Source organism: Nycticebus coucang, chromosome 3 (genome assembly GCF_027406575.1).
Source record: "Nycticebus coucang isolate mNycCou1 chromosome 3, mNycCou1.pri, whole genome shotgun sequence".
In the NCBI taxonomy this organism is placed as follows: domain Eukaryota; kingdom Metazoa; phylum Chordata; class Mammalia; order Primates; family Lorisidae; genus Nycticebus; species Nycticebus coucang.
Window position 1 is genome coordinate 129,657,444 of NC_069782.1, and position 23,629 is coordinate 129,681,072.

Here is a 23,629-nt window from a genome sequence, read left to right on the forward strand (position 1 = left end):
TGAAAAAGTCTTCAGTGTTTGGGGCGGGCTTGGAAAATGGAGTTGGGGAGCCGGTAGGACGATGAGCTGTTGGATACAGGTTGTACAAGAGTTAGTGAGCAGGAGAAAACCGCGCAGGTCGCTTCTTGACATTTCAGCTTGTTGCGTCCGTTTTCTCCCTCCGCTCCCTGAGACCTATCAGGTATAATGGGGACTCGGAACCTGAGCATATCAGGTAGACAGCGGATTCACCTCCCCCAGGAGCAGTGCTAGTAAAATGAGCCAGTTTTACGTATGGTCTTCTTTCTGGCAGCTTGTCATTACCTCTTCCATCCCCCAAACGTGATCATTCTTTAAATTTGGCTTCTGGTTTCCAAACTGGTTGATCTCCTTCGCTTAGATGCTCCATGCAACACACAAATCGGCCCCCAACTGGCTTCTCAGTCTCCGTCCGTGTTTACATCTTCATGTACCACTCACCTCAACCCAGCAAATGTAAAATTAAGCCTGTCAACTGAGGCAGCTCTCTAGAGACAGCCTAAAAACTCAGATTCGCTAGGACTTGGGTAAATAGATTTCAAACTGGCCCAAAATTAATAAACTTTAAAGAGGAATGGGAGATATATTTGCATATGAATATGTTTTCACTTGGGATTTGAATAACTTATGCATCATAAATATGTATATATTTCTAGTGACTTTTGGGGTGATCACTGTTTGGAGCAAAATCTATTATTATAGATATTCTCAAATATGCATTACAGCAATAAAAATGGATACATACTATTTAGTATACACATTTTGGGGAGGACAACACAGCAAACTTGCCCTCTTGTAAATGAGCACCACTAGGTGTTGTTAAGAATAACTGAACATCTACATTCAACCAATAGCAAGCCCTGATCTAATTTAGGTCAAGAAACGGTCTAATTTATTTATTTTTATTAAGACTATATAAACATACCGTAAAATTCACCCCTTAAGGTGTACAATAAAGTGATTTCTAGTATATTTACAAAGTTTTGCAACCATCACCACTAATTCTACAACACTTTTATCACCCCCATAAGACACCTCATACCCATTAGCACATTTCCCCTACTTCCACCCCCGGCAAGTACTAATCTACTTTCTGTCTCTATGAATTTGCCTATTCTAGATATTTTATATAAATGGAATCATACAATTTGTAGCCTTTTGTGTCTGTCTTTCTCTCAGCATAATGTTTTCCAGGTTTGTCTGTGTTGCAGCACAGGCTGTACTGCAAACACATAGACAAGCATCCAAGTGAGATTCAGTATGGAATATAAGAGTTCTAACCCCAGGTCCTCAACTTCTCATAACAGAAATCCAAGTCTATCCATAAATTTAATTATCTTAAATCTGAGTTGTACATTAGATAAAGGTTTCTAATCAGTACTTCATTCCTTTTTATGATTGAATAATATTTTATTATATTCATGTATAGTACATCATTTTATTTATTTATCACTTAATGGGGATTAGAGTTATTTTCACTTTTTGGCTATTATGAATAATGCTGCTATGAACATTTTTGCATAAGTTTTTTGTGTAGTTGTATGTTTTCTACTAGGTATATACCCAGGAGTAGGATTGTCAGGTCATAGGGCAACTCTGTGTTTAACTTTTTGAAGAACTGCTGAATTGTTTTTCTTTTTTTTTTTGTAGAGACAGAGTCTCACTTTATGGCCCTCAGTAGAGTGCCGTGGCCTCACCCAGCTCACAGCAACCTCCAACTCCTGGGCTTAAGCGATTCTCTTGCCTCAGCCTCCCAAGTAGCTGGGACTACAGGTGCCCGCCACAACGCCCGGCTATTTTTTGGTTGCAGTTTGGCCGGGGTAGGGTTTGAATCTGCCACCCTTGGTACAAGGGGCCGGCGCCCTACCGACTGAGCCACAGGCGCTGCCCTGCTGAATTGTTTTTCAAAGCAGGTGCACCATTTTACATCCACTAGTAGTGTAGGAGGTTCCCAATTTCTCCACATCCTCACCAGCACTGTGTTTTGTTTTGTTTTTGAGACAGAGTTTCACCTTGTTGCCATCAGTAGAGTGCCATGGTATCATATCTCACAGCAACTTCCAACTCTTGGGTTCAAGCAATTATCTTGCCTCAGCCTCCCGAGTAGCTGTAACTATAGGTGCCTGCCACACACCCGGCTATTTTTAGAGATAGGGTTTCACTCTTACTCAGGCTGGTCTCAAACCTGTGAGCTTAGGCAATCCACCCATCTCAGCCTCCCAGAGTGCTAGAATTACAGGCATGAGCCACCGCTCCTGGCCTACACTGTCTTTTTGATTATAGCTATACTAATAGGTGTGAATAATATCTCATTGTGGTTTTCATTTGCATTACTGTAATGACTAATGATATTGAGCATCTTTTCATGATCTTGTTCATCATGGTGTATCTTCTTTCCCAAGATGTCTATTCAAATCCTTGGTTCATTTTTAAATTGGGTGTCTTTTTATTGCTGAATTGTAAGAGTTCTTTATGTATTCTAGATATAATTCCCTTATCAGACATGATTTGTAGATATTTTCTCTCATTCTGTGAGTTGTCTTTTTTACTTTCTAGATGGTGTCCATTGGAATCCCATTTTTTTTGTTATGAAAAGGTATTAGAATTTGTCAAAAGCTTTTTTTGTATATATTGTGATGATCGTGTTTTTTTTTTTCTTTTACTAATATGGTATATTATATTGATTGATTTTCAGATTTTGAACTAACCTTGCATTCCTGGAATAAATCCCACTTGATCATGGTATGTAATCCTTTTTATATGGTGCTAGATTTGGTTTCCTAGTATTTTGTTGAGTTTCTGCATATATGAATATATTCCCAAGGCAAATTAGTCTGTGCTTTCTTGTGATGTCTTTGTCTTGTTTTCATATCAGGGTAATGCTGGCCTCATAGAATGAATTAAAGAGTGTTCCCTCCTCCTCTTACTTTTGGAAATTTATCAAAGGATTAGTGATGATTATTTTTTAAATGTCTGATAGGATTCATCAATTAATATGTCTGGTCTTGGTGTAAGTGGGGCACCAGAACCAGGAACATGAGCCAAACGTGTGTGTATTAAAGTTGTCTTTTATTACCAAGATTCGGAATGCCAGGAAGACAGGGAGATCATTTTCAAATCCTGCCTTACTTTGAGAGATCAGTGTTCTTATACCCTTCCCCAAAGGTATTATTTTTAGTTATACATCATCCAGCCCTCTAATCTCTAGCTGAAGAACTCTTTACCAAAAATCTATACATGTTAACATCTGTTTTTTTTTTTCATCCCAGGGTTGTGATGATCTTCACAGTGTCAGAACCAGGGGAGGACTGGCTGACGTGTCTGTCTGATAACCGGTTAGATCAATAAGTAACTTTTATAGCTAAGGGTAGGTAATTAAGGCTGTTTCTCTTCTTACACTCCCTACTTTTATTTGTAAATCTCATATATTATGAGATTTGTTTCAGATTAAAATACTTCTGTTGATTTTTTAAATTTTGTGTTAAGTCAGTATGGCATATGACCACAGAAAGTCACTGGAACATGGATTATTCTCTATTTTCAGGCAACCCACCTATAAGGTCTTGATTAGCCCCATTCCCATGACAATTTGGCATGACAACTCAGGCCTGCTTGACTTAAGGTAGTCTAGAATAGCGAAAATAGCCTCACTACATTTGCCACCTGCTCATGTCTAACTAACTGCCTAACCTAACATTTCCTCCTCTGATTTGTAGACCCCAATTCTTTGGGAAATGGATTATTAACCACTCTATTTCCTGCTGAAATTCAGGCAGCATGAGTAGTGGGCTCTGCAATGAGCTCTCTGTCAGGGTGGGAGTGGATATCCATCCCGAGGGCCACTGTAAATGGGGCACAGTTGCTCATAAGTGTGGATATTTTCATACAGATTGGCGTCTGGTTGCTGATGTAAATGTTGATACCTGGTGGTGTCTAGCATCTGTAAGTGGGTTTGAATCCAGCCCAGGTCTGCCAAGCAACAATGACACCTACAACCAAAAAATAGCCAGGTGTTGTGGCGGGCGCCTGTAGTCCCAGCTACTTGGGAGGCTGAGGCAAGAAAATCACTTAAGCCCAGGAGTTGGAGGTTGCTGTGAGCTGTGATGCCATGGCACTCACCCAGGGCGACAGCTTGAGGCTCTGTCTCAAAAAAAAACCAAAACAAAACAAAAAAAGTTTAAAATTTTCACTCATAGTGTTAGGCAGTTGGAAAAATGGTTGGTGTTTTAAAGAGTAAAGGAAACCCTCCTTTTATTTTTCTGTTTGAAATGAATAACTGGCTGTTTATATTGTTTTTAGAACTTACTGTCCAGTGTCTTTGAATTTTCTCAAAATCCATAAATTAGCGACCACAGTTTTTTTAGCAGGCAAAAAGATAAAGAGACAGTTTAATAAACTATATTTTAATGCTATAGTGGCAGACTGACCCTTTGAGTTTTGAACTTTTGATGCATTTACCCATTAATTTAAACACACATGTTAAAGAACAGAAATTTAAGAGGCTTTAAACTTAAGTATTATAAACAGAACAGAAAACTTTGTTGTTTTAACTAGAGATCCTCCTTTCATTATAGCCAACTTAATCAAATTTTTTTAAATTTTCTTTAACAAATCTTTATGATTTACATGGACCACCTTCAAAGTGTTTAACCCCTCTGCTTTGTCTTAATTTTTTTAAATCACCAGCTATTTTAGGATAAAAAACATTTTTAGGATATAAAAAATTTTTATATAAAATTATTTTCTTCTTTTTTATTACCAAAAATTCATTAATATAGCCAGGTCTTTTTATACATTTTGCTCTCTTCTATTTACTGGTTCCTTTTATTATAACACTAAGCCTAGGAAAGGGAAAAAGAAGGTTAAGCTTTTTCAAGATTCCAAGAGAGGAAGTCTGTGAAGTTAAAGGAGTTAGGTGTTAAATTTAACTTTAAGATTTCATTCATAGTGAGGTAGGGGAATTGAACTTGATCTCTTAGTGGGCAGAGAAGCTGTGAATACATAGGTGGATTGTATTTTACCTTCCGCTCTGATGATGGAGATAGGAGAGGGAAATAGAGTTCTCAAAAATTCAAGGAAAGCAGAGGAAGTGGTTCTGGTGTTATTAAAATCAGTTTGTTTACATGTAACAGAAAGTGGGTTACCTGAGACTCAGCCATCCTAGCATGATGGAGTTGAATCTGTTCTGAGGCTGGTTCTGTCCATGAGACTGAAATAGTTCTAGAGGGTTCATGAGTGTGGAGGATGCTAGCTTATGTTGGGGGGCGGAGCTCCACCAGATCCAATTGCCATAATCTCTGCTCCCTAGGGTATTTTTTCCAGAGAACTAGCTGACTGCAGAGTAGGGCGCAGCACCCAGAGCAGAGCGTATTCTTGATGTCATCTTCTTCTTTTTTTTTTTTTTGGAGACAGAGCCTCAAGCTGTCACCCTGGGTAGAGTACTGTGGTATCATATCTCACAGCAACTGGGCTTAAGCGATTCTCTTGCCTCAGCCTCCCAAGTAGCTGGGACTACAGGTGCCCACCACAACGCCTGGCTATTTTTTGGTTGCAGTTGTCATTGTTGTTTGGCAGGCCCGGGCTGGATTCAAACCCGCCAGTTCTGGTGTATGTGGCTGGCGCCGAGCCTCTTGATGTCTTCTTATCTGAGCCTCTAGGGTACCTCTGCCTCTGAAAGATTTCTACCATAGTGCTAGCCACCATTTGAAAAGCTTCTTGCTGGGCGGCACCTGTGGCTCAAAGGAGTAGGGCGCTGGCCCCATATGCCGGAGGTGGCGGGTTCAAATCCAGTCACGGCCAAAAAAATGCAAAAAACAAAGAAAAGCTTCTTTCTGCTTTCAGGGCCAGTTGCTGGCCCTGTCTCCTCTTCTGGCTCTGTCTCCATCCCCTTATCAAAACCTTGTTTTTGGAGTTTATGCCAAATATTGGGGGTGATGCCAGGATAGACTGTCACTGTCTAGTGCCAGAATCTTAATTAGGAAGGAAGGAATGGAAAGACACCTTATATGGAAAGTGAAGACAGTGAGAATAGGTAAAATGTAGATCAGAAAGTCCAGCAAGCTTAAAACCACAGCAGAACATAATATAATTTAAAGAAAGCTTTGAAAAAAAAAAAAGTAAGTCAGTGAAACATAGCTCCTCCTGGCTGGCTCCAACTGAAATGAGTTTTAGATGGGCTTTAGATGGGGATACCATCTTCAGGCCCCTCTACCTTGGGTAAGGAAGGGTTGACACTCTTAGCTCCCCTTCTGGAGCTGATGAGACCATGGGAGTATTGGCCATACCAGCCTTATCCATCTCACTTACCAGCTTACAGGGATCGCCCTGAACTACTTTTTTCTCCTGAGTAGCTGATTTTTCTCCCTCTTTTCTCTGAACTGTTAGAAGATTCTCTTATTTTCTTGCATCTGTATTACGTAAAGACAAAAGGTTGTACATATGGAATTTTATCCCATTTTCCTGATCATTGACAAAACAATTTAAGCTGCAAAATAGTATAATAATTTAAGGAACCATTTAAGGGCCAATATATTCACAGGCTAAGCAGTATTATAAATTCCTTTTAGGCAGAGGGTAATAGTTATAAATGACCCAATTAGACAGGATTTACCCCAATGGGCTTTCCTCCAGGTGCATACACAGAGACAAATAGCACACACACAAACAGAGACAAATATCAGGTGTATACATAAGCAGACAGATAACCGGTATGTACATAATTAGAGGCTGAATACCAGGTGTATGCACAGAGGCAAATACCAGTTGTATACACAAACCAGAAAAATAGGTATGTATGTAAGCAGAGACAAGGAGTGCACTGGTAATTAGAGAATGGCCTCATAACCAGGTGTATGCACAAATAGAAACAGAAGGTGCACTTGTAATTAGAGAGTGTACCAGGTGTGTACATAAATAGGAGTGCACTCATTACCAGACCAGAATAAAGTACAAACTTTTCCTTAGGAAGAAGGCATGTTAATTTGACCTGCAAACATCCCAGTGGTACCTCTGGAGGAGAATCCAAGTTACGTTTCTCAAACTCCTTCTGTCCCAATCACCCAAAGATTGGGAAAACCCCAATACTTGCCATGAGCCTCTGGGCGTTGTCCCATGTTGGGTACCAGATATGTAACTGGGGCATTGGAACAAGAGCCAAACGTGTGTGGTTGTTGGCAGAATTCAATTACTTTCATTTATAGGACATAAGTGCCTACTTTCTTGGGGACTGTCAGTCAGGAATCTTGTCTCCTAGAGTTCACTTGCCATTCCATGTCACATTGAATGACATTCCATGTCACAATTTGTACTTTCAAAGCAAACAGGACAGCTTATGCTGTCTACGTCTTCAAATCTCTAGGACTTCTGCTTCTAATCTCTACACCAGTGATTTTCAACTGGTGTGCCATGGCACACTGTTAGAAGATCTTAGATGTGACTCGACAAATTTTAAAGGATATTAATTAAATTATTTTCAAAAGAAGTTCAAAGCACAGCAAGTATATTCCTTTTCTACTCATGTTTTTTTTTTTTGATCAGTATAATTGAAGTATACTTCAGAAGTTTAACTATTGGTTCAAGTGTTCTGTGAAATAGAAAAGGTTGAAAACAGTGCTCTACACCAAGATTTAAAGGGCTAGAGTGATAAGGTCAGACCCACCCAAGATAAATCTCCCTTTTGTTTAACTGAAAGCTAATTGATCAGGTACCTTAATTATATCTTTGCCCTATAAAGCAACTTAATTACCCAAGTAATACCCTATAATATTAATAGTACTGATCTCATTTAAGGGGAGAGACTTTACAGAGTGTGTGCACTATGGGGTGTAAATCTTGGGATCCATCTTGGAATTCCACCTCCCACAGCCAGCCATAAAAACTGCCTAAGTATATAGTTAATTGATATGGCCTTTTATAATCAATATAGATTGTTTGAAATTGTGGGATATTTATGGTTGGCCACTATAACACTATTCTCATGGCAAGAATATATTTAAATAGGAAAAATGGTGATACAGGCAGAAAAATCAAGTGATGCTAAACAAAAGAAAACCACTCTTGATTTTAAAATAATAATTCAGTTTCCCATCTTATCTCTTTCCTAGACCTTCAGGCACCTTTGCTCACATCTACCAATGTGACCATTGCTTGTCTTTCTGAATTCCTAAGGGGGAGATAGGCGTTTGCTTTTCTCCCCATTCATGAGGGCGAGAAGAAATTAATGCCTGATTCAACTTGCCTCCCTCTTTGTCCCTTGTGTAGGCCTGGGCACACGGAGGCTGCAATATTTGGTAAATTGTTTTGCCAGGTCATGACCCCTCTTCCGAGGGACTAGGTCTAGTAGCAGTTCTTCGGGGGTGGAGCCCAGGGCGCGGAGCTGAACGTCACGATTGGCTGGCGCTCCCCCACGCCTCGGTCCGCCCGCTCTGTGTCTCTGGACCGCTCTGTCTCTCACAGCTCACCTCTATGGTTTTCGTTGTGGTTTCGTCCGGAATAGGCGAAGCTTCCGGTTCCGGCGGGGGCCGTCCCTGGCGGCGGAGATGGCGGCGACAGCGGCCGAGGCTGTGGCATCGGGCTCTGGAGGGCCCCGGGCAGAAGCTGAAGCCCCCGGCCCCACCTGGGATGATTCCCAATTGCGCAGTTACGGCTTCCCGACCAGGCCCATCCCCCGTCTGAGTCAGAGTGACCCTCGGGCGGAAGAGCTTATTGAGAATGAGGTGGGGGGCGGGGCCGCGTCTGAAGGGAGTGTGGGAAGGTCTCCTTCATAGTTGGGAGGAGAGGTCAGAGGCGAATGGTGGCTGGAGTCGGGGACCGGCTGGGCTGTGGACCTGGGCGTGAAGGAGAGGTGGTGAGGGAGGCGAGAAGTGGGACTTGAGCGGTTCATCCTGCTTAATGGGAGAAATTAATGTGAAGTTGGAAAGTATTTGGGATCACAGGAGGAGCACCCACCAGCTCTGTAGGATTACTTTATTTATTTTTTTATATTTATCCCCCAACCTGGCGTTCTCGCCTAGGAGCCTGTGGTGCTGACTGACACAAATCTTGTGTATCCTGCCCTGAAATGGGACCTTGAGTACCTGCAAGAGAATATTGGCAACGGAGACTTCTCTGTATATAGTGCTAGCACCCATAAGTTCTTGTATTATGATGAGAAGAAGATGGCTAATTTCCAGAACTTTAAGCCGAGGTCCAGCAGGGAGGAAATGAAATTTCATGAGTTTGTGGAGAAATTGCAAGATATACAACAACGAGGAGGGGAAGAGAGGTAAGTTCCCAAATCTTGGTTTTCTGTTGGACTTAGGGCATCCATTTTCTTTTCCTATGTTTGTTTGAAGGTGTGGTGGAGTTGGGTGATTAGAGATTGGTGGCTCTCATCTCTGGATTTCTGTTCAGTGAATAGTATACTCTTCCAGCCTGTTAGAGTTATTTTTAAGGATTTTGGAGGCCACAGCCAGTTAGGTCTCTAGCTTGAGGAATGAGGTAATAATACATCTGAACTGTGAATCTCTAGTTTTGCATGTTCTTCCTCATAAAACAAGAGTCACTGTTGTCTAGGACAGTTAGGCGGATGAGTGAATGAGTGTAGTAGTCTGGGTGGAAATTAATGATGAAGCTGAAGACATATTTAACTCTGCTTGTTTCCATTTGGAGGTGCAGTCCTGTTCTAATTTTTCAAGAGAAGCTTGAAATCAGGGGGTTTTTGTTTGTTTTGTTTTTTGAAATAGGGTCTTGCTTTGTTGATCAGGCAAGAATTCAGTGATGTCTTCATAGCTCACTGTAACCTCCCAGGCTCAAGTAGGGGGAGTCAGCCTTTGGAGTAGGTGGGACTACTACCTACCATTAGCCAGGCACATGCCATCAAGCCTGACTAATTTTTCTATTTTTTGTAGAGATGGAGTCTTGCATGTTGCTTGGGCTGGTCTCAAATTCCTGGGCTCAAGTGATCTTTCTGCCTCAGCCTCCCGAAATGCTAGGATTCCAGGCATCAGCCACTGTGCCTGGCCTCAAGATCAGAATTTTTATTTAAAATCTTTTGATTTTTAAATGTAAGCAGCTAATTCAATTTTTTAAAAAAAGTTGAAGGGGATTAAAAAAAAAACAAAACAAAAAACTATCATTGGATGTAGTTGTGAGATTGCCAGTTTGCAGCCTTTGTTCTATGCTATTATGTTGACTGAGGACAGTTCAAGCTGAAAAGTTATATACTAGTTTATTGTGATTTTGGAGTAAAGGAGATGGTTTAGGGAAGAATAGTAGGTTTGTTTTTGTTATCACAATAGTAAACCCAAGGCACACGCAGAAGAGTGGTTCTTTCTCTTTTGTTTTTATTCCTGCTTGGGAGGGCAACCTCTTATGTGGGTCTCAGACAGCATTCATTCCCAGGGTATAACATTGCCCCTGAGGAATTGCTTTCACTGAGTACTTCAGGCTAAATGACCATCTTACATTTGGTGCCCAACCCTGAACTTCTCTTATCTCCTGTCTCAGTTCTGTTTCTGATTTCATGTTAGTGCTATGTGGCTAGGTGAATGGATTTGAAATAGCTTTTTTCTTCTTAACACTTAGCAGTTGTCATAATGATGAGAATTTCACTAGTTTCTAAAGTATGAACTGTGATGTGTTCATTATGTCTTAAAAGTATTGCTTCAGGGCGGCGCCTGTGGCTCAGTTGCTAAGGCGCCGGCCCCATATACTGAGGGTGGCGGGTTCAAACCCGGCCCCGGCCAAAACTGCAACCAAAAAATAGCCGGGCGTTCTGGCGGGCGCCTGTAGTCCCAGCTACTCGGGAGGCTGAGGCAAGAGAATCGCTTAAGCCCAGGAGTTGGAGGTTGCTGTGAGCTGTGTGAGGCCACGGCACTCTACAGAGGGCCATAAAGTGAGACTCTGTCTCTACAAAAACAAAGAAAAAAAAAAGTATTGCTTCATTTTAGTTGTTTCATTCATTTATTCAAATGTAACACGGCATGTATGTGTATACTCCCATACACACATTCCCAATGGTGAGAGAGATTAAACTGATAAAGTGTGTAATTCCATTGAATGAATGTATGCCCTAGAATGCGCATGAAATGAAACACATGAATCTTCTTGTTCTGCTCTTAAAATCATCCAATAGTGAGAGCATTTTGCCTCACTGAGTATGACCTGTACTTCATGGGTGATTAAAGAGTTTTCAAGAAGAATTGCTTACTATGTGTATATTTTTCCTTATGAACTGACTTTATCATCAACTACCTCCATTGTCTGATTGTACAGGTTGTTGTAATTATGGCATAAAATATATCAGGATCCTCTTTGAGCTATTTTGAACATTTACTGTTCGGGTATAATATTAATGTTGCTTAGATTCGTGTTTGGGGAGTGTGTCCAGCTCTTTCAAAGTTACTTGCAAAATTTTTTGTGGATATACATGTTATTTCTTAGAAGAGTTGCATTTGAATCTGAGGGTTTCATATCTTCAAAATGATAATGTTTCCAACCTAAACATTTCTAATTAATGTTGCATTAAACATTATGGTTCTAGGCAGTAAGATGCCTTTGAGCTTTTTGAAGTAATGATCTAAGGACTAGCACAGAGCTGCTTCTGTCTCTCAGGTTTGCACATTCTTAAATGTCTCTTGTGGGGTTTGATCAAGTGTTTTTGGGTTTTCACACCCCCTAAGTAACGTCTGACCTTTCTCAGGTATGTTAGGAGCTTAGGGCCTGTACCTGATATGTCTTCCTTCAGTTGTAGAAGGTTGCAACAAGAAAAGTGACTGAATCGGTTAAGATAAACAAGGCTTCAAGCCAGAGCTCAGGGGCTTGAAACAACAAAGATTGCTTTCCTACACATACTACATGTCTGTCGTGAGTCAGATCATCTTGTTCTCACATCATCTTGTTCATTCTGGGACCTTGGTTGCCCCAGCATTACTCTCTTGAACTTTGCACTTGTCATGGCAGAGGAAAAGAGATATGGTAGTGTAGACTGATACTTTTTTTTTTTTTTAATGCCATTTTCTAGCAGGCCCAGGCCAGGCTTGAACCCGCCAGTTCTGGTGTTTGTGGCCGGCACCCAAACCACTGAGCTACAGGCACTGAGCCCTGATTCTTAAATTTATAGTTAGTTATGTTCATAATGTTAAGTTCATTTAAAAAAAATTAAAGTTGTAAACAATGCAAGTCACTTGTGGACATTTTATTGGCCAAAGCAAGTTAAATAAGCAAGCCTGGCTTCAAGGGGGTATAGAAGAAAAACTCTCCCACAGGGATGGAACCAACTATTGGTGAATAGTAATATAGTCTACCACAGTGGTCACGAAGGCCAAAGGAGATGTCTCAAGCACTGATTCATCATTCTAGGGTCTATGGATAGGCTTCCAGGAATCTGTGAAATTGTATGAAAGTTCTGTGTATATGTGCATTTTTATGGGGACCTTTCCTTGGATTCTTTTTTTTTTTTTGGCCAGGGCTGGGTTTGAACCCACCACCTCTGGCATATGGGACCGGCGCCCTACCCCCTTGAGCCACAGGCGCCGCCCACTTTCCTTGGATTCTTTTTTTTTTTTATTTTATTTCGTTGCTTATTTTTTATTTCTTCACTTTTTTTTTTTTTTTTTTTTGTTGAGACAGGGTCCCACCCTATGCCCCTGAGCAGAGTGCAGTGGGCGTGGTAGCTCACCACAACCTCAGACTCGGGCTGCGGGCACCCCGCTGCCTCAGCCTCCGGAAGCCGCTGGGATTACAGGCGCTCGCCGCGGCGCCCGGCTGGGTTTTTCCATTTTTTTCACGAGTCGGGGTCTCACTGTCGCTCAGGCGAGTCTCGAACTCCTGAGCTCAAGCGATTCTCCCTCCTCAGCCTCCCACAGTGCTGGGATTACAGGCGTGAGCCACCGCGCCCGGCTTTCCTTGGATTCTTAAAGGAGTCATATTTTGACCCCTAAGAGGTTAAGAAATCACTTCTTTAAAAAGTTTGGAGTTGAACAGAGCTCAAAGAAGGATGGGTAAGATTTCAGTTCTAGAGACTCTGTATTGGCTAAGATTTGCATGACTGCAGCTGTTCTCTGTAGGAGATGCTGGTGTAGATTTGGGTTTGTATTTCCAGGTGTGGGGAGGCTGTGCCAGGGACTGTGTGTGTGTGTGTACTAATGGGATTTTCTCCTGGGGGAACATAGGTTGTATCTGCAGCAAACACTCAATGACACTGTGGGCAGGAAGATTGTCATGGACTTCTTGGGTTTTAACTGGAACTGGATTAATAAACAACAAGGAAAGCGTGGCTGGGGGCAGCTGACCTCTAACCTGCTGCTCATTGGGATGGAAGGTAAGAAATCATTCAGAAAGCACCATGGCTTGGAGTCATATGAACCCTGATTTCTAGTCCTATCTCCACTACTTATCAGCTTCATGGCTTTGAACAAGTCATTTCCCTTTCTTAAACCTCAGCTTATCTGTAGAAGAAATGTGATATGTAGTAATATCTCATGAATAGTTATGAAGATAAAATGAGATACTGTATGTAAAGTCTTTGTGCAGGTACACTTCATGTACTCTAAAAAGTTGCCTTTTCCCTTTCTCAGTTGCTGTGTGAGATATTAGGGACCTCTTTGAAATACAGTCATACATCACTTAATGAACAGGGAGAGTTCTGCAAAATGTGTTTTTAGGCAATTTTGTCAATTTTTGAGCATTATAGAGTATACTTAACACCAGCGTAGAGGATACAGATTACTACATCCCTAGGCTGTGTTGGTGTAGCATATTGCTCTTGGACTACAAACTTAGCAGATTACTGTACTGAATACTGTAGGCAGTTATAACGCAGTGGTTAAGTATTTATGTTTTAAAAAAGTGGTATACCTGAATAGGATAGCTCCATTATAATTTTTTTTTTTTTTTTTTTGAGACAGAGTCTTATTTTGTTGTTCTCGGTAGAGTGCTGTGGCGTCACAGCTCACAGCAACCTCCAGCTCTTGGGCTTAGGTGATTCTCTTCCCTCAGCCTCCCAAGTAGCTGGGACTACAGGCACCCACCACAATGCCTGGCTATTTTTTTGTTGCAGTTTGGCTGGGGCCAGGTTCATACCTGCCACCCTCAGTATATGGGGCCGGCGCCCTACTCACTGAGCCACAGGGGCTGCCCAGTTCCATTATAATCTTACAGGACCACTATTATTTTCGTGGTCCATTGTTTTCAAAACATTAACTGTACTGCTGTTCTTTATTGGGTCTGTGTTCAAAATATTTTTATCCCAGTAAAAGAAGGGAAATTTATTTTTCTTTTTTTTTTTTTTTTTTTTTGTGGTTTTTGGCCGGGGCTGGGTTTGAACCCGCCACCTCTGGCATATGGGACTGGCGCCCTACTCCTTGAGCCACAGGCACCTCCTGGGAAATTTACTTTTCTAATAAAAATTTAACCTTATCTTTGATTGATTGATTGAGACAGAGTGTCACTCGGTTGCCCAGGGTAGAGAGTACAGTGGTGTCATCATAGCTGACTGCAACCTTCAACTCTTGGGTTCAAGCCATCCTTCTGTCTCAGCCTCCTTAGTCTGGGATTATAAATGTGTGCCACCACACCCAGCTAATTTCTTCTATTTTTAGTAGAGACAGGATCTCACTTTTGCTCAGGCTGGTTTCAGACTCCTGACCTCAAGTGATCCTCCTGCCTCAGCCTCCCTGAGTGCTGGGATTACAGACATGACCCACCGTGCCTGGCCTGTGTACTTATTTTAAAAGGGTCACACTCTGTCCCCCAGGTTGGAGTGCAGTGGCGTAATCGTAGCTCACTGTTTGCTGCAAACTTGCTCTCCTGGGTTTAGTTTATCTTCCCACCTCAACCTCCTAAGTAGTTAGATTACGTATGCAGGCCACTATACCTAGCTAATTTTAAAATTTTTTGTAGAGATTGGTTCTTGCTATGTTGCTCAGGGTTGTCTTGAATTTCCCACCTCAAACTGTCCTCCAACCTCGGCCTCAAATTGCTGGGACTACAGGCTTGAGCCACCTCCTCTCCCTAACCTTATCTTTTTTTTTGGAGGTAGAGTCTCACTGTGTTGCCCTCGGTAGAGTGCTGTGGCATCACAGCTCACAGCAACCTCTAACTCTTGGGCTTAAGAGATTCTCTTGCCTCAGCCTCCCGAGTAGCTGGGACTACAGGTGCCCACCACAAGGCCTGGCTATTTTTCTTTTATGGCAGTTGTCATTGTTATTTAGCTGGCCCAGGCTGGGTTTGAACATGCCAGCCTTGGTGTATGTGGCTGGTGCCGTAATGACTGTGCTGTGGGTGCCGAGGGAACCTTATCTTTTGAAATAAATAATGCATTCATGGAATTCAAATTCAGAAAATGTAGATAGGTATGTAATGATAAATCTCTTTTCCACTCCTGTCTCCCCGCCTCCTTTTCTCCTTGGAGGTATTGCATATTATTAATTACTGTGTTTCCTGCTAGCAGTGTATGCATACACAAGCAAATATGTGAATGTATTTTTTTTTCTTTTCTTTTCTTTTGAATAAAAAGGAAGTTTTGGCTTGGCGCCCATTGCTCAGTGGTTAGGACGTTGGCCACATACACTGGGGCTGGCAGGTTAGAACCTGGCCCAGGCCTGCTAAACAACAATGACAACTACAGCAAAATAATAGCTGGGCATTATGGTGGGTGCCTGTATTCCCAGGCTACTTGGGAGGCTGAGGCAAGAGAATTGCTTGAGCCCAAGAGTTTGAGGTTGCTGTGAGCTGTGACACCAGAGCACTCTGCCAAGGGTGACATAGTGAGACTCTTGTCTAAAAAAAAAAAAAAAAAAGAGAGAGAAGTCTTTAAACTAGTCTGGAGGAGAGCTACTTATGGTCCAGGGTCATTGTCTCACTTAACTTTTATTTCTGGTACTAACTCAGTGCTTGGCCCATAGTAGGTACTTAGATGAGTAAACTGGGTTGAACAATGAAGCAAAGTTATTAGTTATCGTTATTCATTATTGAGCTCTTTGGTTTTTTCTTTAATTATCCTTTTCAGCAATGCAGCTTATAAGTTGACACCCACCTGCCTGTTTGAAACCAGCTCTTGATTGATCTGTCAGGAAGGAGCCAGCTCTGATTTACTTGAGTCAGTTTTTCTGTTGCCTTCCTTCCCTGTGGTAGGGTGCAGGGAAATGGTTCCCTCAGGTGGAGGTGAGAGACCAACTCTTCCTTTGAGGATATACATGGACTCTCAGCATTTAAGAAGGCAGCTGTCTTAGCATACCCAGGCAGAGCTGGGAAATGTTTTCTGAATTTCACCCTATAGAGGTGTGCATTCAAATCAAGGATTGTGCAAAGGGCAAGCAACAGACACTATCCTAGTTATAAAGGTGTAGATAGAACATACATACACTAGGGCAGAACTGATTTAAGGTGGCATTGTAAATGATGTACCCTGTTTAAATTATATACACATCTCTTCAGAATCTGATATGCTTCCTTCCAGTGAGAATCACTAGCACCAGTGAGCCCCAGTGTTACTCTGAGAAGTGTTGCATCTCACAGGTGTGTTGAGGTGGGAACAAAGGTTGAGAACCTTTGAGGTCCAAAAGAGTCACACCCAAGCAAGTACATAATCAATGTGACTTGAGATGACTGGTTAACTTTTTTTTTGAGGCAGAGTTTCCAGCTGTCATCCTCAGTAGAGTACTGTGGTGTCATAGCTCAAAACAATCTCCAACTTGGGCTCAAGTGATCCTCTTGCCTCAGTTTTTTTCTATTTTTAGTAGAGACTGGGTCTTGCTTCTGCTCAGGCTGGTCTCAAACTCGTGAGCTCAAGCAATCCACCCGCCTCAGCCTCCCAGAGTGGTAGGATTACAGACGTGAGCCACCACTCTTGGCCTAGGATGACTGGTTAACTCTTGAAAGCAGATGATACATGTGTTGTTGACAGCAATCATTTCTGTGATTTCTAACTGTTCTGCTTCCTTTGAATTTTTGCCATAGTCAAGAAGAGTATAAGTATGCGCAGCCCATTACCCTGCTAAACTTGCATGATGTTGATGTGCACTTGCCCCCAGTAAGGGAGCTGCCATCATGTTTTCTTTCATAGCTAATGGTGGCCATTTAACCAGTGATGTTTGCTAGACTTATTACCCATAAAATGTAACACCTAATTTGCTGAGAGTTGTGATTGGAATTTCCCTGATTCTGCCTAGAATTTTGATTAGGAACTCTTAGTTAGGAGGACAGGCTTAGTTTTTCTCCAGGACTGGGTTCTGTACTCTAGCTTGTGCTGTAGAGCCTCTACTCTGGATAAGAAAATGTCTTTCTTCTTAACAGGAAATGTGACACCTGCTCACTATGATGAGCAACAGAACTTCTTTGCTCAGATAAAAGGCCACAAGCGATGTATCCTGTTCCCTCCAGATCAGTTTGAGTGCCTCTACCCATATCCTGTCCATCACCCATGTGACAGGCAGAGCCAGGTAAGCTTGTGTGGTCTGGAGGTTGTAGAACTCCAGATTCTAGGAATGCCTTTCCCTTTCCCTGTGGTAGTATGCTAGGTTTGGAGTACAGGCTGGCTTTGTCATACAGACAAACCCAGAGGTTAACTTCATAGTGTGGCTCACATGTTACAAACTCTTGTGGTCCCCAGATGTTTGTAAGTATGAGCAGCCCTGTAGAGTTAATTCTTGGGGCAGACCCCTTCATCAATGCTGGTAGACTCCAGTTACTCTGTGTTGATTAGCTTTAAAAGTTCATGGAATAAAATATGTCTCCACTGGAGTCCGTCATCGGTTGCTTCTGTCATGGATACTTTCCTTTTTGATATGGAAAAAGGTGAATAAAATTGAGGTATGTTAATTATATGTCTTGGATCTAAATAAAGTACATCATCGGCTTTGTGGCCTTTCCTGACAAGAGAGCTACCTAACTACTGCAGTAGAAATCTTTGCTAATTAGAATATGACTTTGGGAGAAAGTTTCTGAAGGTTTGGGTGATGGATAAGTCCTAATTCCTCATGTTCTCGGGCAGTGGAGTAGGTCTTCTGACTTAACACTGAAGCCTGGGTTTCTTTATCACTTAGCATTCATGGATTGTCTTACATTGTTTTCTGAGAATGAGTTTAATGTGCACTGTGTCTTCTGCTAGATATAAATTCTGACATCTTTCTTTTTAAACTGTTAAACTAGCACATAAACTAGTTACTGGTAAAGATTTGGTGATTGATTTTTTTTTTCTTTCTCTTGAACCTCTTAGGTGGACTTTGACAATCCTGACTATGAGAGGTTCCCTAATTTCCAAAATGTGGTTGGTTATGAAACAGTGGTTGGTCCTGGTGATGTTCTTTACATCCCAATGTACTGGTAAGGAGAGGGTAGGGCTGGGGGCTTCTTGGGAGCTTGCTTTCCTATTACCTGGAAAGCCTTCTCTGTGTCCTTTCTGAGTTGTGGCAGGATTATGTGGTCTGCAAGAAGATTGGCATGTCTAGATGTGAGCATACTGAACATGCACGAAATAACAGCCCTATCTCTAAGATAAGACGGCAGTTTTTCAATTCCAGAGAGATCCCAGAGGGGTGGGCCTGGAGAAACTGTTTTTGGCTCTTCAGTATGTGTATTTAGAGACTGAACATCACTGCCTCTAACCCTATATATGTTTTACAGGATGAGCACACAAATATTTTCTTCACTGGTTCCCTTATCTGGGTTCTACCTAATTTTTCATCCCTCCCACTAAAACATCAGTGGTAAACAGGGGCCTGTTTATTTTCTTGCAGGTGGCATCATATAGAGTCATTACTAAATGGGGGCATTACCATCACTGTGAACTTCTGGTATAAGGTGAATATGGTGGATTTTTTCCCCCCCCAGATGGAACTGAGCAACAGATATACATTTTTTTGGATGGGGTGGGAGATGGTTGGTTATCTCTGGAAGTGATTCTGGGGAGATGAAGAAGGATAGGATTGAATTGGGTTTCTTAGAAGGAGGAGGATAGTACTAGGAATAGTGGAGAGATAGTGAAGTCTGCTGCTATAGGCATTTCCTGAGGGACTGCTTCCTTTGCAGGGGGCTCCCACCCCTAAGAGAATTGAATATCCTCTCAAAGCTCATCAGAAAGTGGCCATAATGAGAAACATTGAGAAGATGCTTGGAGAGGCCTTGGGGAACCCACAAGAGGTATGTGACTGTCCCAAGGTGGTACTCCAGTGGCTCAGTGGGTGGGTTGACCAAGGAAAGTCAGGACAGGTATGACATTCTTCATAGCTTCTCTGTTTTAGTATCTGGTGTCCTCTTTCCCCATAGAGGTTATGGGTATGTTTAGAAAATTGTTTTCTGGTGAGAGCTGGGCTTGACATGGTGGATCAATTATAATCTGTTCCATGCTAGTAGTAATGTTCCCCACGGGGCTTATGTGCCAGCTGGGGACCCCTTGGGGGATTCTTCTAGAATGGGAAGCAAGCACTAAAGTATCTCCTTGTACTCTCCCAGCTGTACCAAGGCTGCTCTAGGTAATATGGAGACCTGCTTCCCATGCATGTATGCCTGTGGCCCATTGGGTAAATTTGTATTGGCAGTGTTCTTGCTTCTTTCCCGTGGATAACATCAGCAGCCGCAGAAATTTGTGGATTTGATAGGTGGCACTGGCCCCAATTGTAGGTGACCTTTTTACCTTTTTTGAGGATATAGAGAGACATTTACTTTTTTTTTTTTTTTTTTGAGACAGAGTCTTATTCTGTCGCCCTAGGTAGAGTGCTGTGGTGTCATAGCTCGTAGCAACCTCAAACTCCTGGGCTCAGTCAGTCCTCTTGCCTCAGTTTTTAATTTTTAATAGAGATGGGGGTCTCACTCTTGCTTAGGCTGGTGTTGAACTCCTACGCTGAATCTACCAGCCTCCCAGAATGCTAGGATTATAGGCATGAGCCACCATGCCAGCCTAACATTTTTTTTCCCCTGTTATCCAGGCTAGAGTACCATGACCTCAGCCTAGCTCACAGCAACCTCAGACTCCTGCCTTAGCCTCTCAAGTAGCTGGGTCCACACTAAGCTAATTTTTCTATTTTTAATAGAGCTGGGATCTCAGTTTATTCAGACAGATCTTGAACTGAGCTCAAATGATCTTCCTACCTCAGCCTCAGAGTGCTAGGCATTTGACATTCTTTTTTTTGAGACAGTTTCAAGCTGTTACCCTCGGTAAAGTGCCATGATGTCACAGCTCACAGCAACCTCAAACTCTTGGGCTTAAGTGATTCTCTTGCCTCAGCCTCCCAAGTAGCTGGGTCTATAGGTGCCTGCCATAACGCCTGGCTATTTTTTGGTTGTAGTTGTCATTGTTGTTTGGCAGGCCCAGGCTAGATTCGAACCTGCCAGCTCCAGTGTATGTGGTTTGAGCCACAGGTGCTGCCAGGCATTTAATATTCTTAAGGCACATTAGAGAAACACTCTCAAGTGTTTGGGGATTGTTAGCTCTTCTGACCCGCTTGTCAGTTTGGTGCTCATGCAGTAAGATGTTGTGAGAAGGAAAGTAGTACAATATGAACCCCCGAGGAGGGGGCTGTGCCCCACAATACTGGGTTGACCTTCAGGCAGAGGGTTGATTAGAGAGTTCACAAGATTGAATGAAAACTTTTCTCTTGTTCTTGGCTGGGCATTGAATGTCTCCAGACATACCCTGTCCAACTCCAGGGCCAGGAAAAGGGCAGTTCTGATTGGCTCCTCGTGTCTCTTTACAGGTGGGGCCCTTATTGAACACAATGATCAAGGGCCGATACAACTAGCCTGCCAGGAGTCAAGGCCTCCTGCCAGGTGACTGCTATCCCGTCCACACCGCTTCATTGATGAGGACAGGAGACTCCAAGCGCTAGTATTGCACGCTGCACTTAATGGACTGGACTCTTGCCATGGCCCTGGAGGCAGGTGTTCGGGGCGAGGCAGGGCAATTGGCACTCCATGCCCATTTGGAGGGACTTCTTACTCCTGCCTCTTTGTGCCCAGCACCTTCCCTCTGCCCCCCCAACCCCAAAGTCCTACATTCAGTGTGTGGAGTCCCAGCTTCTGGTTATCATCATGTCTGTGTGTGTTAGTCTGTCAACTTTTGGATGTGTGTGCACGTGTGTGCATGTGTGTGCGCGCACACACGGATGTGTGTATCTGTTCCTCATTGCCACCTTCTGGGTCAGGGTGTCACTTCTGGCTCTCAGCCCTATCTCCTGCAGCCTCAGTGCCTCAGCCTGAGAGAGAGGAGATGCTCTTGGACCCCCCCACTGTATTTGGGCTGTAGGGCCAGAAATAGTCTGACTGTCATCAGGTCCGTCTGCCTCCATCCAGTTTTTGCATAGTCAAACTAAGCTGGGTGGGAATGGCTGCTGGGACTCTAACGGGGAAGAAAGAGAGGGAGGCTTGCCTTTGAGAGCCTAAAGAGCCTTCCTGTGAGAGAGGATTAAATAGAGTTCCGGCTGGGACCTACAAGCTCAAGCCATACATAGCAAGGACCTTGAGACATAAGAACCAAGGATTGTATATAAGTTCTGAATTAAAGACACATACAGTTTCTCCTTCAGCACCAGCTCTTCCCCCGGTGCTGTGTACCAAGGAACTTCTAGCTTTGTCGTCTCTAGGTTCTAGGGAAGCAGACCTCTGTGTGTATGTGCATGTGTTTGTGTGTGTGTGTCCACACTGGCCAGCTTCCCTGCTTAGTAAGGTTCTCCACTGCTTACCTTGTCCAGTGGGGCAATACAGGAAGTACTGCCTGACCTGACCTGACCTAAAGCTTTTTAACTTGGATTTTAGCCATCATATGTCGGTCAGGTCTCACTGCAATCTGCCTGAGACTGACTGGCTAGAACCTCCAGGCCCTAGGATGCTCCCTGCCCCGGCCACATCTACTTCTGCTGAGCTTCTTGGTGGAGTTAATGAAAAGGGGTCAAGATTAGGCAGTTAACTCACTACCTAAAATCCACCTCAGGGCAAAGGCAATGTACCCTTGCCATTTAAAGCCAGCGCCTCTGCCAGACCCCACTGTAATATTCTGCAGCCCCTCAATAGTCAGGGCAACTAATGGAGCATGGAAGTAGAATTTCCTTACCTGTTAGTTGCTAGTCATGGGAACCCCTCTCAGGGCTGCAGCGTACAGCCAGACAGCTGTGTATTGCACAACTTGAAGGGCAATTATTTACATCTGTTCAGTGGGAATGGGGTGCCTGGGATTGGGTGGTGTGGCCCTGTGTCTACTTACCTCCACTCCCATCTCCATCCCCTTCTCTGGAAGGGAAGAAGCATTAAGTCTTTGGTTTTATTTTTCTTCCACCTTTTTTTTGTTTTGTTTTGTTTTGTTTTGCCTAAAGTTTACTTCTAGAGCTATTGCTCTCACCCCCAAAGCTCAGTTTATGATGCACTGATGAACTGAGAGGATGTGGGTATATGTGTGTGCACACGTGTGCATATTTGGGAAGGAGTGTTTTATTTTTAGTGCCCCATTCTGGGGTTCTCTGATGCAGTGTGGGTGTGAAGACATGATACCCTTCTTAAGTGTAGTTCTTTTCCATACAGTCAGTGCTGGGAAGTGTGATTGCAGTGGATTTCCATCCCTTAAGAAAGCAGCAAAGAAAATAAGGCAGAGGATAAACTTAGCCACAGTCACACTTGGAAAGGTAGCAGATTATTACCTTCTCTTCAGCATGTCTGCTCCAGTCCTGGCTCAGCCCTCAAAGATGTGAGTGATGTGCGGCAGGGAGGTGTGTGCCACTCAGCTGATCCTTGCTGGGTGCTGTGCTTAAACACAGGTCTGATCTAAGGTAGCTGAAGGGGAGGAAGGGAGGGAGAAGACTGACCTTGGAACCTTCATAGGATTGGTCCCAATCCTTGGGTAATAGCAACCCCTGATTTTTAGACACCTAATATGTGCCTAGTGCTTTTATCTTTGTTCCTCGCTATCCCGCAAGGTAGGTATTCTCACTTTACAGATGAAGAAATGGGCTCAGAGAGATTAGTGCCTGATGAGTGGCAATCAGGATTCTGACCTAGTGCTGTTTGGCTGCAAGCTCTCTGCTCCTCCTTTTCTACCAAACTATGTTGATTCTCCTTCCTTAACTCCCTCCCTGTAGCACGGGCCCTATCCTCAGTTCTCACCCTGCTGGGCATTATCTATAGGCAGACTCAGTCCAAGAAGGTGCAGAAGATGCAGCCCAGGATGAAAGCTCTTGTGGGCTCCAGCTAAAGATGTTTGGAAAGCTGCCTGGGAAGCCATGTTAGGAGTGCTGAAAGACTCTGGAGGTGGGGTGGGGAGGGGGAATCTGTGTTGTAGATCTGATTGCATTTCTGTCCCATACCTCCTCTGAGCAGCCTTCTGCATCTATAGAATTGAAAAGCTCTGGTTTTGGGTGAACAGAGTCTTGATTCATGTTCTGCTGTTGCTTTCTTCCTCCCCGGGGAAAGATTGAGGCTCTTCCCTTCACTTACCTAAGTTAGAGGCTGGTTAGGCTCAAATTCTGCTTGGAGCTGAAGAAACATTTCTGCTGTAGTTGCTTACCCCCATCCTAGCCGGCAACATGGAGGCAGACACACCAAGGGAAGGTAGGATTTTGGGCCTGTGGGGTCAGCCACATTGCAGACTGCCGTATTTATACCAGCAGGTGCAAAGAAAACTACTGTTTGTGAAGTCAAATATTTGTTG

General features: G+C 43.1%; 1 protein-coding gene across 2 annotated transcripts; it reads left to right on the forward strand.

Annotated features, from left to right (window-relative positions):
- Positions 1–39: 39 nt before the first annotated feature.
- Positions 40–23,410, forward strand: HIF1AN (hypoxia inducible factor 1 subunit alpha inhibitor). Of its 2 annotated transcripts, none has more exons than XM_053582947.1 (11): positions 40–181; positions 2,714–2,760; positions 3,288–3,385; positions 8,513–8,732; positions 9,030–9,280; positions 13,170–13,318; positions 17,293–17,438; positions 18,215–18,321; positions 18,735–18,798; positions 19,027–19,137; positions 20,691–23,410. In XM_053582947.1, exons 4-11 carry the CDS (start codon positions 8,556–8,558, stop codon positions 20,733–20,735), a joined length of 1,050 nt encoding a protein of 349 aa, XP_053438922.1. In that variant the 5' UTR covers positions 40–181; positions 2,714–2,760; positions 3,288–3,385; positions 8,513–8,555; the 3' UTR covers positions 20,736–23,410. The 2 variants fall into 2 exon arrangements, with proteins under 2 accessions (XP_053438922.1, XP_053438921.1); XM_053582946.1 differs by having other exon boundaries at positions 3,288–3,353.
- The last annotated feature ends 219 nt before the right edge of the window (positions 23,411–23,629 follow it).

Excerpts from the sequence above, each read along its gene's own strand:
- HIF1AN (XM_053582946.1), top strand. The coding sequence starts at position 3,295 with ATGATCTTCACAGTGTCAGAACCAGGGGAGGACTGGCTGACGTGTCTG. Across the intron at positions 3,354-8,512 it reads ACGTGTCTGTCTGATAACCG|GCGAAGCTTCCGGTTCCGGC; the intron begins GTTAGATCAATA and ends CGTCCGGAATAG. Across the intron at positions 17,439-18,214 it reads CATGTGACAGGCAGAGCCAG|GTGGACTTTGACAATCCTGA; the intron begins GTAAGCTTGTGT and ends TGAACCTCTTAG.